We start from the raw sequence: 20,337 nt of genomic DNA, 5'->3' as shown, positions 1-20,337 counted from the left end.
AGTGTGGCTTGAAAAAATATTTTTGTCAAAGTTATATAGGTTATTGATAAATATAATCCTTTTTGCCGTTTTTAATGCCTTGATGTTACTATTTCTGGCATTTCATTTAATAGTTTTGTCCCTTTAGCCAGGACTTGACCATTAGCCCAGGCTGACTGTGAACATGTGATCCTCCCATCTAAGCTACCCCAATATACTAGTACTAATACTAGTACTTATACTAGTACAAATTGATAAATATTTATTTAGCAAAATTTGCCATAGAAAGGTAAATTATACTGCATGTATGACAGCTATTATTCTATTCAACAAAAATAAATAATTCTAAAATATTTATAAGCAAATGTAGCACAAACATCTTATAGACAGGAAAACTAGCTGTACATAACTTAAGTAACTTGCCCTATCTACATGGCTAGGAGGCAGCAGAACTAAATAAAAACACATGCCCAGCAGAGTCTCAAGCTCAGTTATTTATCCTGCTGCATCATGTTGAGAGCTTCCATGAAATATGATAATGCAAGAAGATGTTTAAGCTGTTTTGAGAGCACACAGAAGCCTTCTGTGTATAGCCAAAGGTGATGAAGTGAGTTGAACAGTGCCTACCTAAAATTTAACAGGACCTTAGCATTAGGCTTTACTTGGAAATATAGTCTTTGCAACTGTAGTAGATAAGATAATGCAGTAATCGATTAGGGGAGAGTCTTAATCTAGTAATTGAAGCCTTGGCTGAAATGCAAGCAGAGCTGGGAGTGATTTGTAACAAACAAGCCAAGAAGTATTAGACAGCCTGAGAGATACCAAGATGACAAACAAGTTGTAATTATTCTCTAGAGCCAACAGAAGAAACATGATCATGATATCACTTTAATTTTTGCCTTCTAGGCTTCAGAACTGTGTGAGAATTATTTAAAGAGAGCCATTTTGAGCAACTTCATTAGAGATTTGTTTTATTAAAAACAAACAAAAGATTAAAATACACAAACTAAGGTTTTCACAATACTAGACATCAAACAATGAATTGTAGTAATCTCTGAGAGTTAAGAAACAATGGAAATAAGGCTCCTGTGACTGCCTCGAAGGCTCCTGTGACTGCCCAGAAGGCTGTCCAGGCCCAGTATCCACATTACCACACAAGGAAGAACCCAGGCAGAACCTGACAAATCTCCAAGCAACGGAGATGGACTGAAGGTCTGCCGGAAGCAAAATCACCCAGAAGAGCACTGGACAGCTCTACAGAGAGAACTCTGGAGTTCTATAAATTCCCTTGTATATGGAGTAGGGTACAGCTGGGCACAAGTATATTTAGGAGTCAACTGAGCCCAGGGACAGAACAACAACAAGCAAGGATTAGAAGAGAAATCACATGGTGCTGTACAAGTAACTAGAAATAGCTCACACTGGAAATCCTGTAATCTATAGGTAATTGAGGAATTTTCAAAGTGTCTTGCCTTAGTAGTAGTAAGGAAATTTAGACTAAATTCTACTTATAGTCACAAATCAAGATCAAGACCTAAAAAGCTCAAAATCTTTCCAGGTTGCTAAACTATTTCCCAAAACTCAAAAATATTTATTAACTTTTTAATTAATTGAGTACTCGGTTATTTCGTTTTTATGCTTGGGTGTGTGCCTGCTTGTCTATATGCTTACCACATATATGCAGTGCTCAGAGAGGCTAGAAGAGAGCACTGGATCTCTCAAAACTGGACTTAGAGGTAGATGTGACCTACCTATTGTGTGTGTTGAAACTGAACACTAGTCCTCTTGTAAGAGCAATGAGTACTCAAAATTGTTGAGTCATCTCTCCAGCATCCCATAATAAAAGATCATTTATATGAATAAAGAATAACGTACACTTCAAACCATCTGGCAGACAATCAAAGATTATCAAGCCATTTAAAGGCATAGGGGATACAACCCAAAAGCAGGGGAAGTTAGGGAGACATGTGGGGGACCGAAAAATAAAAATAAAAAATCCTAAGAGTTCTTAACAATGAAATGGAATATAAACACACTGCCGGGAACTTAGAGAAGAAAAGGCTAGTGAATGTGAAGACAAAAGTCATAAACCATCTGAAATTAAACACAGAAGGGGACATATCAATGACACGAAAATCTGTGGAAAATCCCTACTTATCTGGAACAAAATGATTGCTGTGTAAATAACCTATGAGTTAAAAAAAGGGAAATGGAAATTAACCTTAACCAAATAAAATTATAAATAAAAAAAAACCATGAAACTATGTGGGTTGCAGTCAGAGGGAACATTTGTGTTCTAAACTAAATTCTTAGACAAATGACCTCAGCTTCCATCTTAAAACAACAAAACAGAGCAAGTTAAACTCTAATAAAAAATTCAAAAACTGACCAGCTTGTGTTGCAGGCTTTAGATGACTGCATTGAAAGCGACTATTTTAATCTGATGTCAGTGTATCTGATGCACAATGCAACTGACTAGAAACATGTACAATTGTGTATCTAAAGTTTACATGTTATAAAATATTAACAGAGTTAAAGAACATGTAAAATTCATACATGCAAAGTAGCCAAGAGCTATTGCTCTGCACAATGCATTTGCAGCAAGCAGCTATGGCTAAAGGAGAGACAGTAACCCTAGCTTCGGCCAGCTAGAAGCCACCTTGAGCTAGCAGCACAGCAGGTCAGCACGTGCCCTGCTTCTCGCTGGCCATGGGCCAGGATGAACAGCCTGAGCTAATTCTGAAGCCACAAGAGAGGTGGTCCTGTGTGACAAAGTGAGACGACTCATACCATGTAAACCTTTAAAGATTGAAAAGCATTAGATATCTGCAAGCCTGTACTCAGTTACTTATTTTTCAAAATAGTTTTATTTTTATTGCTCTTTTTGTAAAGCCTTCTAGCTAAGTTTGTGTATTACTGGTAGTTGTGTTTTTGTCAAGTCTTATAAGTAAACTGTTAACAGTCTACACAAGTACAGCTTCTGACAAAGAAACCTGAACATTTTGAGATGCTAGGATATTTCCCACAAGACAAGCAGAATGGACCCTATGTAAACCCAACCCAAGAGCCATCTCTTCTATATTCCACTGGTTAAATTGAGCCTGAAAGGCTTAGCAGCACTAGCTCCATCTGTCACTTTCCTTCTTCCCCCAGTGCGGGTCCAACCCAGATCAACCAGGATTGTGGGACAATGAAGAACAAACCGCCAGATGGTTAATCATCAACGTCTTCAGAAAATATTTATTTTATGTGTATGAGTACACTGTAGCTGTCTTTAGACGCACCAGAAGAGGGCATTAGATCCCATTATAGATGGTTGTGAACTACCATGTGGTTGCTGGGAATTGAACTTAGGACCTCTGGAAGAGCAAGCAGCCAGTACTCTTAACCACTGGGCCATCTCTCCAGCCAACAGAATATCCAAGATACAATTTGTAAAACATATGAAACTCAAGAAGGAAGACTAACGTGTGGATACAGACGTTCAGAACTAAAATAGTCATATTGGGCACCCCATCACTAGAAAAACTGAACCAAGAAGATAATAATTCTAAGGCGAGCCTAGACTTTATGATGAGATGTTTCTCAAACCTACAAGGCAAAATTGCTTGTGCCAGCCCTTCCAAAAGTGACTAAATGCCAAGAGATTATGAAAAATGGTTCTCTTGCATAGGTACCCAGCACTAACAAAATGTGCTCTAGCCTTGGCCATTATTTGTATTTTGTATATTATATTTGTTTCAGACATGGAAATGTTGTATATCAATACTGAGGTGCTAAAACATGAAGTGGAGAAATATTAGAAGTCTGGTAGAAATGATGACATTCTGAAGAGATACAAGCAGACTCCTGAAACAATGCACCCTTGAAGAAATGGGAATTTCTTCAGGAATCTCATTCTGAGAGAAGGAAAAGGCACCAGGCAGAGGGGAAATCTGTCTCCCTGGAAGAGAATTCATACAGTTTTAACAACTTGTCAGACCACTTACAGGATGAGACTGAGACCCAGACAAGAATGGGTCAATAGTGGGCGGGACCACATCTTGACCTGAACTGCTTAGAGGCACATCTCCTTGACCTTCTATTTGAATTGATTTTTCTTCCGAATTCCAAAAACATACTTGAGGGTTTCTCTGTATCTCTTTGATCTGCTTCCCCATGTGACCACATTGAGTAAGCTCTTTTTAATTCTGCTTTATTCTTAAAATTATTTAAAACCTTTTCTATAATCGTTATGCTGTCTACCAACAAAAACTACACAAAAATGATGGGTAGACAAAGTGCCAAACAGACATGCACATATATGGAGGAGTGACTTTCTGGCAAAGACAGAAACTAATTCCATTTTTGAAATAAATAGTGCATATATTCATATGACAAAAAAAAAAACCCAAAAAACTGACTCATTCAAATGTATTCAAAATGAATCACTGATTTTACTACAAACCCTGGGATGACAGAACTTCTAGAATAAAACACAGCAAAACATCACTGTGAACTCCAGTTAGGGAAGATATTATAGGTACAGTGCCTAACAACAATTAGTCTTTATAATTCATAAAGACTAGAAATTCTGATCCTCAAAAGACATTATTAGTGTGTGAAAAGATATAATCGGACTGCATTGTGAACAAATCATGTATTTTAGAAAGGTTATATAAAACATATCACACAAACATAATATATATACATGCACATGTATGTATACAAATAATCCCACTAAGAAATAAACAAAATACATGAAAGGAGACTTCAACAAAAGAAATGCAGATTGATATATGAAGAGACTCTCTTCCCAGAGTAGACTGGGAATTTCAAATCATGACTACAATTATATTAAATTATAAGTTAACTAAAGTTAATAATATTGATCATATCAGCCTTCTTTCTTTTCTGTCTGCCTGCCTGCCTTTCTCTCTCTCTCTCTCTCTCTCTCTCTCTCTCTCTCTCTCTCTCTCTCTCTCTCTCTCTCTCTTTCTTTCTTTCTTTCTTTAAGACAGGACTTCTCTGTGTAGCCCTGGCTGTCCTAGAACTCACTCTGTGGACCAGGAACTGAGAGATCAGTCTGCCTCTGTCTCCTAAGTACTGGGATTAAAGATGTGTGCTACCACCCAGCTCGCATCCATCCTTTTCAGTAACTTGGGACTTTTATGCATTAATGGTGGGAACATCGGCTAGGAGGGTTGCAAGAAGAGCACTTCTATGTAGTGGTAGTCTTCAGTGTAGCTAAACAATGCACACTGTGCCATCTCTGAGGATATAAATATGAAATGATATCTGCCCATACAGATGACTGCTCAAAGGAGCACAGAAAAGCAACTGCCAAAAACTAGAAAGAATCCATAAGAGAATATGTAAAATTATCAGATATGAATAATTAAAAGAAAAAAAAATACTGATAAACCCAACAACATGGATGTATCCTTATTCTGACCAAACAAGATACTGTATAATTCCACTTATTCCTCTAAATTACTAGAGAAGGAGGGAGAAGGAAAAAAAATGACAGGATGACAACAGATATACAAAGCAGCTATTGAATATGTCACAGTCTAGTTATTATTTGCATTAATTAAAGTATACCAAATTATGTTTACTATCTATCAATTAACTCTTAACAAAACTGGGTGAATAGAACATAAAGCATTTGCATAAATAAAGTATTTTTGTTAAAAATAGAGCTTACTATTCTTTAAAAAACCAACTTCGTGTTTTTAAATTCTAACAAAAGAATTATTTTTAAAGATCTAACGTATTTTGGCTTATATGTTGACCCAGGTCAAAGTTACTATATTCTAGTCTTTTTAAACCCTGAACATTGAAAAGGTCCTGGCTTCTTCTTCAATAGGCTGAACTTAACTATGCAACTTCAGATCTTTGAAACAGGCTGGGAGGCAGGGTGCAGCAGAAGGATGCCTGTCTAGCAGTGCAGTCCTTGTTTTGGTTCCTAGCAATGCCAAACCAAACAGAACAGCAGCAAAATTTGAAAACTTCAGTGTAGTTAGAAAAGCTAAGAACAATCAGGGAACAAAAATGTATCCATGTACAAATATTTCCACGTACAAAGGTCATCAAATAAGCAATTAAATAACCCAAAATCCATAGTTGACTATGAGCCAGGACTATGGTACTTCACGGAAAGGATCAATGCCAGTCTAACTAAATCTAAAGTCTCTGCATCTTAAGTGACAGCAAAGCCATATAATATTAAAGTCTCTTATTATTCAACAAATGTTAGAAGCAGAATTTGAAAGCTAAAATAATTTTACATTAGCCTCTGAGTGTCAGGAAGTGTCAGGAAGTGACAGGTACTCATACCTCTCAGTAGCTGCTCTTGTTTTACCACAAGTCCTTGGTATTTTTTAAAGGTTTTGTCATAATCCTTTCTCAATGTTTGATTTTCAAGGTCTTCATCAAGTAAAATCAAGTTAAGGATTGCAAGCATGAACTGAAGTGAAAAAAAAAAAAAACTACTGAAGACTACTTTGAGAACAGTGCAAATATGTTTTATATGCAAATTACTGTCATCATTATTAATAATTAAGTCAGGGTTTCACTATGTAACTCTGGCTGACCTGGAACTTATGTAGACTCAGCTGGGCCCAGACTCAGAGACCCACCTACCTCTGCCTCTGGAGTACTAGGGTTAAAAAGCATGTGCTACCAAGCCTGGCTGCAACTTGAGCTATATTCCTCACCCATTTAAAATCTTAGCCGCAGGACTGTGCAAAACAGGGCATGTTAGCCAAAGGTCCCATAATTCCCTTGTAGTCCTAGTATGAGGAAATGTTTGACTCCACCAAATACTTCAATTCTCAGTAATTACATGCAAACATATTATGAAAGTTGCCAAGTCTAGAACAGACTCTAAGTGGGTCCATTAGAAAGGTTACTTTCTTACAGTAACTCGTATAGTTGCTAAGAATAATAAACTCTTCTTCAGGCAGACAGCCAAAATATTTGAATATGCAGATTAATTCTACAGCTTTTTAGCACCTTGCTCGGGTTGGAGATTCCAAGAGAAGGACATTCTAAAGAATCAGACCCATGAGTTCCACAAAGAAGATTTAAGGAATGCACCACCTTTCGTCAAACAGGACTGAATGGGTAATAGCCTCAGGTCAAGAAGACCTGCATCCGGCTCCTGGGCAATAGCCCCAAGTCATAATAAAAAACATCTTAGTCCCAGCCTGACTTCAGCTACACCGGCAGAAACGATATGCCTAGGTATGGAAAACAACCTATCCTGCTCTCATTTAAACCAGAAAGAAAAAATACAAAAAAAAAAATTAAAAATAGTTGTAATTTCCTGATAGCTACTTATGTGTGTACATGCACTAAGCCTTCATCCTGTAGAAAAGTCAGGATCTCTCATTGATTCAATTAAAGCAGTTTCAGTCCATTATGCTCGTCTGCCTCTCTGCCTCAGTTTTCTTACAGGAATGTTGCTTTCATTTCTAACAGATACAAATATATAGTGTAGTCAAATAAAGCTATTGCTTACAGGCTTGCTGATTTATAAAACATCTCATGTTAAGACAAGTATGAATAGTCAGTCCAGGACCTTTGAGCTAGAATTAAATTGTAAAGACCATATGATAAATTGCTTCAGATGAGATTACTGTAATGTTGAAGAGAAGAATATCATTATACTGTATTCAATATGGAAAACTAAAATCAATAGATAGAAGTTATCTGAATAGCTCAAAAAGCAAAGGACCACCTACCCCCAAAATGCTTTAAGCCAATGGGCAATAACACAGTGTTTGAAAGCATTTGTTAAAGAACTAAAAACAACTCTTAGCCCAAAAAATACATTAAAATAGAGAATTTCTAAAGTTCATCTCATGGGTTCTATCATTCTATACACCTCTCAACTAGAAAAACTTACTTAACTAGAAAAATTGAACTTCATAAAAAGTTAGCTTCCCTGAAAAATTGGGTTCATGGAAAAAGGTACTCCATTCCCATCACAGTTATCAGGAAGTGCATAAGCAGCCATGTTCAGCAAACACATGGCCGTATGCCACATGTGCAGTCACTGAGACTCTTACTCAGTCATCCAGCACTGCTGCAGGCAGCACGCTTCTCCCTCACTAACTGGTCCAAAGGGGAGAGACAGGAGTCCATGTCCAACTGTGTTTATCCTGATCAGTCCAACCTCTATCTTTACCTTTGACACATTCTTGCATGGTTTCCAAAAAACGTGACAGAGATTAAAAAAACAGAGAGAACAAGCCCACCCTACCATCCAAAGCGCCTAAGCACAGGCACTAGGTCAGAGGGCACAGAAAGGATATCAGCTTTCTTCTTCTTAGAGAGTTCTTCTTGCCAAAGCTCGTGTCTTTTTAACTCATGATCAATGATATTCATACACAGTGCTCCAATTTTGTAGTGAGTGATGAGTCCATGAAAATGAGAAAAGCTTCAAAAAGAGATTTTAATATACATTAAAAAGGGTACTTTTTTTCATATAGGAGAAATTGTGGTTTTGGCTTAAACTGACATAAAACATACAAAACTTAAGTTTGACATATATTCTAGTGTATGAATATAACCACAGTATAATAATTTTTCAAATAAATTTAAACTAAAAATTAAATTTAAATAAAATTTGAAATTATAAAATTATCTTAAATATGTGTTAACATTCTGCCCGTACCTTAAATAACATTATAAGCATGTTTTTATGATTAATCACCACATTAACTACTAAAATAGTTTCATAATACATTTCGGAATATTGTCTAACAAAACAAATATTATAATAACACTATGCACTCTTTATTGGGTATATGTTTGCTAGATAATTACTTTATTCAAGCATTTATTGAATAAAATCTCTTTGCTAATTCTAGTTTATTCAGATCTAATTGGCTAGAAATTTTTCATAAAGTCTCAATAACATCCTTATTGAAATATATACATATAAATAAAACATATTTAACCACTAAGAGAATAAAACTTTGCAACTTACTAGAAACATGAATGGAACTAGAAGGCATTATGTTAAATGAAATAAGTCAAACAAAGAAAAGTAAATGTCCTATGTCCTTGTTCAGATATATGGAAGAGTTGACTTCATATAAAGAGAGCAGACCAGAGACTTCTAGAGCTAGTTTATGGAGAATAAAGGGAAGTTGGATAGTGAGTACCAAAACCAACATACAGCAATATAGGAGGAATAAGTTCTAATTTTATAGCATAGTATGGTAACTACAGTTCATAACAATTTAATATATTTCAGAAAGAACTGGAAGAGAGGAATTTAAACATGTCCAATACAAAGAAATGTTAAGTATTAACAGAGTTGGAAATGCCAACCACCTTGATTTAATCATTTAATCAAACTATTACACTGTATGCACTAAGTATTTACTACATTGCTAAAAATTGAAATACAGAAGTATGTGTACTGAAGAAAACATTGATATTACAATGAAAATTTTATATAAGAAGGAACTGAGGCCCAAAGAGATTAAGTAAAATAACCAAGAGTACACAGCGAGTAAACAGCAGACACTGCATTCAAACTGAGGTCATCTTCCTCCAGAGTCACAATCATACGCCACACCATTGTGCCAAATGGAGTGTATATGAATGTGTGTGCGCATGTGTGCGTGTGTGCAGGCATAGGGAAGTGTAGACTGAAGGAAAAGAACAACAAAGAAAAAAGCCAGCATAAGACACAGAGCATGGCCAAACAAAGACGGAGAGAATCAACACTAACACAGGCAGACAGCAATAGAGGCCGATCAGTCCTCTAAGAATCTATACTTACCTAGAAAAGCAAAAGAAGATATAAATGATGTTTGTAGCTAACTCAACACTTTGTTTCCAGTCTTCTCTCAGGACTCTTGCTAGCGCACCCAGGGCAGTTTCTAAAGAAAAGGAAACATACGGACATGATCATTTACCTCCCCTTTGATATAAAGGGAGGTTGGTTTTAAATGTCTACTTATGAATAAGTAACAAAGCCAAGATGGAACTGGAACAGAAAAGTAGGATGCTTCTTTCCAATACGGAAAGCTAATTTAGATGAATAACTTTAATTCAAACCACCTGACATACATGTGTATGCAGTAAGAAATCAGCTGTGAGTCAGATTAAATTCAACAGTAAGATCACCCGAGGCTGTCCACTTCCTGACTTGTTTCTGCTTGGTATCTTACTACTGTATTACTTTGCTTTCTTCTTTTAACTTCTGAGTTTCTCTACTAGGACAAAGACTAGACTATACCCAGAATATAAATGAGCAGTTCAGCCAACTTAGCTCCATAAAGGTAAACAGGTTAAACTTATGTGAAGGAAAGTCATATTTCCATAACACATAACAAAAACATAAAAGTAGAAATTTCAGAAAATAAGCTCTTGGACATATATGAGTATCTTTGTTAGAAGGTGAGTATTTGGAGATATTAAGTAAATATGAGTTAGTTTTTAATGAGTTGTTACAAGATTTTTTATTTTTTTGCATGAGGATGTGTTTGTGGTACCTATGTGTTTGCACATGGGTATGCACATATATACAGAGGGCAGAGGCTGTTATTAGGAGTCTTTCTCAATTGTTGGCACCTTATACATTGCAACAGTGTCTCTCTGGTGAATCCAGGGCTCCCTAAATGTTACCTCTAGCTAGCTAGCTTGCTGTGGAAATTACGTGTCTGTACTGGAATTAAAAGTGGGATACCACACTCCCTCAGGTATTTGTGTGGATGCTGGCCTTGGATTTAATTCTATACAGCACAAGTAAAACTACAGACCAACCACCAACAGTATTATATGGGTATAGGCTTTATCAAGTGAAGCAATGAAGGAGAAGAAAACAGCATACCTGCCACTGTGTGGAAGTGGACATGGAAAGGAGACAGTCTCCTGAAGAAACAACATCTGTCCACAAAGGAACAGCAGGCACACAGGAACAACAACAAGAGGAATTTGGATACCCAAGTAAGGCCATGTTCTGATCACTAACTCGATACCTGGGTAAGGTCATGTTCTGGTCACTAATTGGATACCTGGGTAAGGTCATGTTCTGACCATTAACTACATGGGTTATGAAGGACTGAACAACAGAGAAACCTCAACTTACATCTCTATACCTACTTGTTTTAGCCTTTTATTACTGTGAACAGACACCATGACCGCATCAACTCTTATAAGGGCAGCATTTAATTGGGGCTGACTTGCATTTCAGAGGTTCAGACCATTATCATGAAGGCAGGATCACGGCAGCATGCAGACAGGCATGGCACAGAAGCTAAGGAAGACACAGTCTGAAGCTTCCGTTAGATTCCATACCACAGTCGAGCGGAAGGGACTTGTGCCCCAGATCAGGCCCGGGTAGCCTGCTTCCCTATGTACCGCAGTCTCAAGTTCCGCGCGATTGGATTGGGGCAGGCACTGTGTTCCACTCACCAGAGGTCTTAGGGTCCCGTGGGGAGTCCCGTGTGGGCCCTTGCGGGTGTCGGGCAAGACTCTGCTGGTAAGGTAGCCCGGGCTACCTTGCCAGCTGAGTCGCCTGACACCCGCAAGGGCCCACACAGGATTCCCCACGGGATCCTAAGACCTCTGGTGAGTGGAACACAACTTCTGCCAGGAGTCTGGTTCGAACACCAGATATCTGGGTACCTGCCTTGCAAGAAGAGAGCTTGCCTGCAGAGAATACTCTGCCCACTGAAACTAAGGAGAGTGCTACCCTCCAGGTCTGCTCATAGAGGCTAACAGAGTCACCTGAAGAACAAGCTCTTAACAGTGACAACTAAAACAGCTAGCTCAGAGATTACCAGATGGCGAAAGGCAAACGTAAGAATCCTACTAACAGAAATCAAGACCACTCACCATCATCAGAACGCAGCACTCCCACCCCACCTAGTCCTGGGCACCCCAACACAACCGAAAATCTAGACCCAGATTTAAAAACATTTCTCACGATGATGATAGAGGACATCAAGAAGGACTCTCATAAGTCACTTAAAGAATTACAGGAGAGCACTGCTAAAGAGTTACAGGCCCTTAAAGAAAAGCAGGAAAACACAGCCAAACAGGTAGAAATCATTAAAGAAAAACAGGAAAACACATCCAAACAGGTGATGGAAATGAACAAAACCATACTAGAACTAAAGGGGAAGTAGACACAATAAAGAAAACTCAAAGCGAGGCAACGCTGGAGATAGAAACCCTAGGAAAGAGATCTGGAACCATAGATGCGAGCATCAGCAACAGAATACAAGAAATGGAAGAGAGAATCTCAGGTGCAGAAGATTCCATAGAGAACATCGACACAACAGTCAAAGAAAATACAAAATACAAAAGGATCCTAACTCAAAACATCCAGGTAATCCAGGACACAATGAGAAGACCAAACCTACGGATAATAGGAATTGATGAGAATGAAGATTTTCAACTTAAAGGGCCAGCTAATATCTTCAACAAAATAATAGAAGAAAACTTCCCAAACATAAAAAAAGAGATGCCCATGATCATACAAGAAGCCTACAGAACTCCAAATAGACTGGACCAGAAAAGAAATTCCTCCCGACATATAATAATCAGAACAACAAATGCACTAAATAAAGATAGAATATTAAAAGCAGTAAGGGAGAAAGGTCAAGTAACATATAAAGGAAGGCCTATCAGAATTACACCAGACTTTTCACCAGAGACTATGAAAGCCAGAAGAGCCTGGACAGATGTTATACAGACACTAAGAGAACACAAATGCCAGCCCAGGCTACTATACCCAGCCAAACTCTCAATTACCATAGATGGAGAAACCAAAGTATTCCACGACAAAAACAAATTCACACAATATCTTTCCACGAATCCAGCCCTTCAAAGGATAATAACAGAAAAGAAGCAATACAAGGACGGAAATCACGCCCTAGAACAACCAAGAAAGTAATCATTCAACAAACCAAAAAGAAGACAGCCACAAGAACAGAATGCCAACTCTAACAACAAAAATAAAAGGGAGCAACAATTACTTCTCCTTAATATCTCTTAATATCAATGGACTCAATTCCCCCAATAAAAAGACATAGACTAACAGACTGGCTACACAAACAGGACCCAACATTCTGCTGCTTACAGGAAACCCATCTCAGGGAAAAAGACAGACACTACCTCAGAGTGAAAGGCTGGAAAACAATTTTCCAAGCAAATGGACTGAAGAAACAAGCTGGAGTAGCCATTTTAATATCGGATAAAATCGACTTCCAACCCAAAGTTATCAAAAAAGACAAGGAGGGACACTTCATACTCATCAAAGGTAAAATCCTCCAAGAGGAACTCTCAATTCTGAATATCTACGCACCAAATGCAAGGGCAGCCACATTCATTAGAGACACTTTAGTAAAGCTCAAAGCATACATTGCACCTCACACAATAATAGTGGGAGACTTCAACACACCACTTTCTTCAAAGGACAGATCGTGGAAACAGAAACTAAACAGGGACACAGTGAAACTAACAGAAGTTATGAAACAAATGGACCTGACAGATATCTACAGAACATTTTATCCTAAAACAAAAGGATATACCTTCTTCTCAGCACCTCACGGGACCTTCTCCAAAATTGACCATATAATTGGTCACAAAACAGGCCTCAATAGATACAAAAATATTGAAATTGTCCCATGTATCCTATCAGACCACCATGGCCTAAGACTGATCTTCAATAACAACATAAATAATGGAAAGCCAACATTCACGTGGAAACTGAATAACACTCTTCTCAATGATACCTTGGTCAAGGAAGGAATAAAGAAAGAAATTAAAGACTTTTTAGAGTTTAATGAAAATGAAGCCACAACGTACCCAAACCTATGGGACACAATGAAAGCATTTTTAAGAGGGAAACTCATAGCTCTGAGTGCCTCCAAGAAGAAACGGGAGACGGCACATACTAGCAGCTTGACAAAACATCTAAAAGCCCTAGAAAAAAAGGAAGCAAATTCACCCAAGAGGAGTAGACGGCAGGAAATAATCAAACTCAGGGGTGAAATCAACCAAGTGGAAACAAGAAGAACTATTCAAAGAATTAACCAAACGAGGAGTTGGTTCTTTGAGAAAATCAACAAGATAGATAAACCCTTAGCTAGACTCACTAAAGGGCACAGGGACAAAATCCTAATTAACAAAATCAGAAATGAAAAGGGAGACATAACAACAGATCCTGAAGAAATCCAAAACACCATCAGATCCTTCTACAAAAGGCTATACTCAACAAAACTGGAAAACCTGGACGAAATGGACAAATTTCTGGACAGATACCAGGTACCAAAGTTGAATCAGGATCAAGTTGACCATCTAAACAGTCCCATATCACCAAAAGAAATAGAAGCAGTTATTAATAGTCTCCCAACCAAAAACAGCCCAGGACCAGACGGGTTTAGTGCAGAGTTCTATCAGACCTTCAAAGAAGATCTAATTCCAGTTCTGCACAAACTATTTCACAAAATAGAAGTAGAAGGTACTCTACCCAACTCATTTTATGAAGCCACTATTACTCTGATACCTAAACCACAGAAAGATCCAACAAAGATAGAGAACTTCAGACCAATTTCTCTTATGAATATCGATGCAAAAATCCTCAATAAAATTCTCGCTAACCGAATCCAAGAACACATTAAAGCAATCATCCATCCTGACCAAGTAGGTTTTATTCCAGGGATGCAGGGATGGTTTAATATACGAAAATCCATCAATGTAATCCATTATATAAACAAACTCAAAGACAAAAACCACATGATCATCTCGATAGATGCAGAAAAAGCATTTGACAAGATCCAACACCCATTCATGATAAAAGTTTTGGAAAGATCAGGAATTCAAGGCCCATACCTAAACATGATAAAAGCAATCTACAGCAAACCAGTAGCCAACATCAAAGTAAATGGAGAGAAACTGGAAGCAATCCCACTAAAATCAGGGACTAGACAAGGCTGCCCACTTTCTCCCTACCTTTTCAACATAGTACTTGAAGTATTAGCCAGAGCAATTCGACAACAAAAGGAGATCAAGGGGATACAAATTGGAAAAGAGGAAGTCAAAATATCACTTTTTGCAGATGATATGATAGTATATATAAGTGACCCTAAAAATTCTACCAGAGAACTCCTAAACCTGATAAACAGCTTCGGTGAAGTAGCTGGATATAAAATAAACTCAAACAAGTCAATGGCCTTTCTCTATACAAAGAATAAACAGGCTGAGAAAGAAATTAGGGAAACAACACCCTTCTCAATAGTCACAAATAATATAAAATATCTTGGCGTGACTCTAACTAAGGAAGTGAAAGATCTGTATGATAAAAACTTCAAATCTCTGAAGAAAGAAAATAAGGAAGATCTCAGAAGATGGAAAGATCTCCCATGCTCATGGATTGGCAGGATCAACATTGTAAAAATGGCTATCTTGCCAAAAGCAATCTACAGATTCAATGCAATCCCCATCAAAATTCCAACTCAATTCTTCACCGAATTGGAAGGAGCAATTTGCAAATTTGTCTGGAATAACAAAAAATCTAGGATAGCAAAAAGTCTTCTCAAGGATAAAAGAACTTCTGGCGGAATCACCATGCCAGACCTAAAGCTTTACTACAGAGCAATTGTGATAAAAACTGCATGGTACTGGTATAGAGACAGACAAGTAGACCAATGGAATAGAATTGAAGACCCAGAAATGAACCCACACACCTATGGTCACTTGATCTTCGACAAGGGAGCTAAAACCATCCAGTGGAAGAAAGACAGCATTTTCAACAATTGGTGCTGGCACAACTGGTTGTTATCGTGTAGAAGAATGCGAATCGATCCATACTTATCTCCTTGTACTAAGGTCAAATCTAAGTGGATCAAGGAACTTCACATAAAACCAGAGACACTGAAACTTATAGAGGAGAAAGTGGGGAAAAGCCTTGAAGATATGGGCACAGGGGAAAAATTCCTGAACAGAACAGCAATGGCTTGTGCTGTAAGATCGAGAATTGACAAATGGGACCTAATGAAACTCCAAAGTTTCTGCAAGGCAAAAGACACCGTCAATAAGACAAAAAGACCACCAACAGATTGGGAAAGGATCTTTACCTATCCTAAATCAGATAGGGGACTAATATCCAACATATATAAAGAACTCAAGAAGGTGGACTTCAGAAAATCAAATAACCCCATTAAAAAATGGGGCTCAGAACTGAACAAAGAATTCTCACCTGAGGAATACCGAATGGCAGAGAAGCACTTGAAAAAATGTTCAACATCCTTAATCATCAGGGAAATGCAAATCAAAACAACCCTGAGATTCCACCTCACACCAGTCAGAATGGCTAAGATCAAAAATTCAGGTGACAGCAGATGCTGGCGTGGATGTGGAGAAAGAGGAACACTCCTCCATTGTTGGTGGGAATGCAGGCTTGTACAACCACTCTGGAAATCAGTCTGGCGGTTCCTCAGAAAACTGGACATAGTACTACCGGAGGATCCAGCAATACCTCTCCTGGGCATATATCCAGAAGATGCCCCAACAGGTAAGAAGGACACATGCTCCACTATGTTCATAGCAGCCTTATTTATAATAGCCAGAAGCTGGAAAGAACCTAGATGCCCCTCAACAGAGGAATGGATACAGAAAATGTGGTACATCTACACAATGGAGTACTACTCAGCTATTAAAAAGAATGAATTTATGAAATTCCTAGCCAAATGGATGGACCTGGAGGGCATCATCCTGAGTGAGGTAACACATTCACAAAGAAACTCACACAATATGTATTCACTGATAAGTGGATATTAGCCCAAAACCTAGGATACCCAAGATATAAGATATAATTTGCTAAACATATGAAACTCAAGAAGAATGAAGACTGAAGTGTGGACACTATGCCCCTCCTTAGATTTGGGAACAAAACACCCATGGAAGGAGTTACAGAGACAAAGTTTGGAGCTGAGATGAAAGGATGGACCATGTAGAGACTGCCATATCCAGGGATCCACCCCATAATCAGCATCCAAACGCTGACACCATTGAATACACTAGCAAGATTTTATTGAAAGGACCCAGATGTAGCTGTCTCTTGTGAGACTATGCCGGGGCCTAGCAAACACAGTAGTGGATGCTCACAGTCAGCTAATGGATGGATCATAGGGCTCCCAATGGAGGAGCTAGAGAAAGTAGCCAAGGAGCTAAAGGGATCTGCAACCCTATAGGTGGAACAACATTATGAACTAACCAGTACCCCAGAGCTCTTGACTCTAGCTGCATATATTTCAAAAGATGGCCTAGTCGGCCATCACTGGGAAGAGAGGCCCATTGGACTTGCAAACTCTATATGCCCCAGTACAGGGGAACACCAGGGCCAAAAAGGGGGAGTGGGTGGGCAGGGGAGTGGGGGTGGGTGGATATGGGGGACTTTTGGTATAGCATTGGAAATGTAAATGAGTTAAATACCTAATAAAAAATGGAAAAAAAAAAGATTCCATACCACAGTTGCTTATTAAAAGCTGGGTGCATGGGGTACAGAGAATCTTGACCTGGAGCTTGCTGTGTGCAAACAGCCTTCTACTTGGGGTATTTGGATAAAAGCACTGTGGTAGCATCATCATGCCAGAGACAGGCTTAAGATTTTGTTAGCAGGATTAACAAAAAGGCTATTAATTTTTTTAAAGCAAAGCTAAAATTCAGGTATTTTCAGGAGCTTCAAAGGGGTCAAACATACTCTTCTTAAGTCTATAAAGGTACACAGTTGTATGCCTACTATAAAAAAAACTTAGCCACTAATCCATCAATTCTGGCTGAATTTGAAACAGTGTGTCAGGGGGAAAGCAGAGTCAGAAGTGTGAAATGCTTCAACACAACACACACAGAGGTCTTCAGCAAGGGCAGGGAGACATTATCATCAGGCATCTAATAAAGTCTTTGCCCAATCACTGCTGACTACAATAAGCTAAGGGAGCAAAGAAGTCAGTGACTCTATAAGGGAAGGGATACCAATTAATTAATTGGCAGAATGAATCCACACAACACAGCAAACAAATGGCATCAATAGAAAGCCTTAGGGTGTCAGGAATCTGACTTACACAGTTGCCACATATAGTTTCAACAAAACAACTCATCATAGGAAGAAATGGAACTGTATGACCCACGCTCAGGTAATAAAGTCATCAATAGAGACTGTCCATGAAAAAGCACAGACACTGAGATTATGAGACAACAAGGATTTTAACTCAGTTATTATTACATTCAAAAAATTGAAGAAAGGGCTGGTGAGATGGGGTGGCAGTGAGGAGCACTTGTTGTGCAATCATAGGGACCACAGTCAGATTCCAGCCCCAAGCTTGCCACCAGGCCATGTCGCACAGCACATCATTACCTAGCAGCTCTACGGGGGTGAAAACAGGTGCATCTCTGAGATGTGTGGGAATCTGGCAAGGTTGTGAAAACCTGTCCCAGAGTCAAGCAGAGACCTGGCCTCAAAGAATAGATAGAAAATGATATAACTAAGACACCTGATGTATGCCCTCTTAGGGTCTCCAAACTCACACAGGTACAAACATTTAAATACACGGATATATACACAGATGCCTGAACCATTTCTACAGATTTAAAGGCAGGTATTGAGAATGATGGTTTATCAAAGAGACAGCAATTATTAAAAAAAAAAAAGACACAACCAGAAAATCTGTAGTGAAGGGAACAAAAGCTAAAATACAAATTCACTGGGAATCTTAGCAGCAGACCTGACACAGAAAAAGCTAATATAAGTGTTTTAGATTAGTCTGAAGGAAAAAGAGAAGGCAGTTAAAATAAGCAGAATCTCTGAGATCTGTGGAGAACAAAGCACAGCAGCATATACACGATGAAGCCCCAGAAGCAGGTACAGGGGCAAAATAAGTATGCAAAGAAATAACAGCTAGATCTTGGTTCCCGGATCCTGCCGAGACTAGTCTGTGCTGGTGAGAGTGTGGACTACAGAAGTTAACAGCTTCTGGGACAGGTGGAAGCCACAGAGCTTCTGAGGCAGACCCCTTTTCGGGCTCCAGACATCCGGGGACCTTCCCTGCCAGAGGAGAGGTGTCCGCCCAGCCCGGAAAGGCTTTGCTGGAGCACCTAGGGGAGCCATCTTGGTTCCTGGATCCCACTGAGACTAGTCTGCTCAGGTGAGACTGTAGACTACAGAAGTTAACAGCTTCTGGGACAGGCCCTGTTTCGGGCCTTCATCTTCTGCCAGGAGGTAGGTCAGAACACCAGATATCTGTGCACCTTCCCTGCAAGAGGAGACCTTGCCTGCAGAGAGTGGTCTAACCACTGAAACTCAGGAGAGATATAGTCTCCCAGGTCTACTGATAGAGGCTAACAGGATCACGAGAGGAACAAGCTTTCACCAGAGACAACTATAACAACTAACTCCAGAGATTACCAGATGGCGAAAGGCAAAGGTAAGAATCTTACTAACAGAAACCAAGACTACTCACCATCATGAGAATGCAGCACTCCCACCTCAGCCAGGCCTGGGCACCCCAACACACCTGAAAAGCTAGACCCGGATTTAAAAGCATATCTCATGATGATGGTAGAGGATATCAAGAAGGACTTTAATAACTCACTTAAAGAAATACAGGAGAACACTGCTAAAGAGTTACAAGTCCTTAAAGAAAAACAGGAAAACAAACCAAACAGGTAGAAGTCCTTAAAGAAAAACAGGAAGCCACATCCAAACAGGTGATGTAAATGAACAAAACCATACTAGATCTAAAAAGGGAAGTAGGCACAACAAAGAAAACCCAAAGTGAGATAGAAAACCTAGGAAAGAAATCTGGAACCATAGATGCAAGCATCAGCAACAGAATACAAGAGATGGAAGAGAGAATCTCAGGTGCAGAAGATTCCATAGAGAACATCAGCACAACAATCAAAGAATATGCAAAATGAAAAAGATCCTAAGTCAAAACATCCAGGAAATCCAGGACACAATTAGAAGACCAAACCTACTAACAATAGGAGTATATGAGAATGAAGATTATCAACTTAAAGGGCCAGCAAATATCTTCAACAAAATTATAGAAGAAAACTTCCCAAACCTAAACAAAGAGATGATCATGAACATACAAGAAGCCTACAGAACTCCAAATAGACTAGACCAGAAAAGAAATTCCTCCCGACACATAATAATCAGAACAAAAAAATGCACTAAAGACAGAATATTAAAAGCAGTAAGGGAAAAAGGTCAAGTAACATATAAAGGCAGGCCTATCAGAATTACACCAGATTTATCACAGGAGACTATGAAAGCCAGAAGATCCTGGACAGATGTTATACAGACACTAAGAGAACACAAATGCCAGCCCAGGCTACTATACCCGG

At 38.8% G+C, this 20,337-nt stretch overlaps 1 protein-coding gene across 4 annotated transcripts in view; it reads right to left on the bottom strand.

Moving 5' to 3' along the window:
• Window positions 1–20,337, bottom strand: part of Kifap3 (kinesin-associated protein 3) — a 154,970-nt gene that overhangs the window by 92,879 nt on the left and 41,754 nt on the right. For all 4 annotated transcript variants that reach the window (XM_006496681.3, XM_006496679.3, NM_010629.3 and 1 more), the window contains exons 6-8: window positions 9,761–9,860; window positions 8,280–8,404; window positions 6,298–6,396 (exon numbers count right to left, since the gene is read on the bottom strand). In XM_006496681.3, coding sequence (XP_006496744.1) covers window positions 6,298–6,396; window positions 8,280–8,404; window positions 9,761–9,860 — 324 coding nt within the window. The remainder of the gene's footprint in view (window positions 1–6,297; window positions 6,397–8,279; window positions 8,405–9,760; window positions 9,861–20,337) is intronic.

Source organism: Mus musculus, chromosome 1 (genome assembly GCF_000001635.26).
Source record: "Mus musculus strain C57BL/6J chromosome 1, GRCm38.p6 C57BL/6J".
NCBI lineage: Eukaryota > Metazoa > Chordata > Mammalia > Rodentia > Muridae > Mus > Mus musculus.
This window is presented reverse-complemented; position numbering and strand designations above follow the sequence as displayed.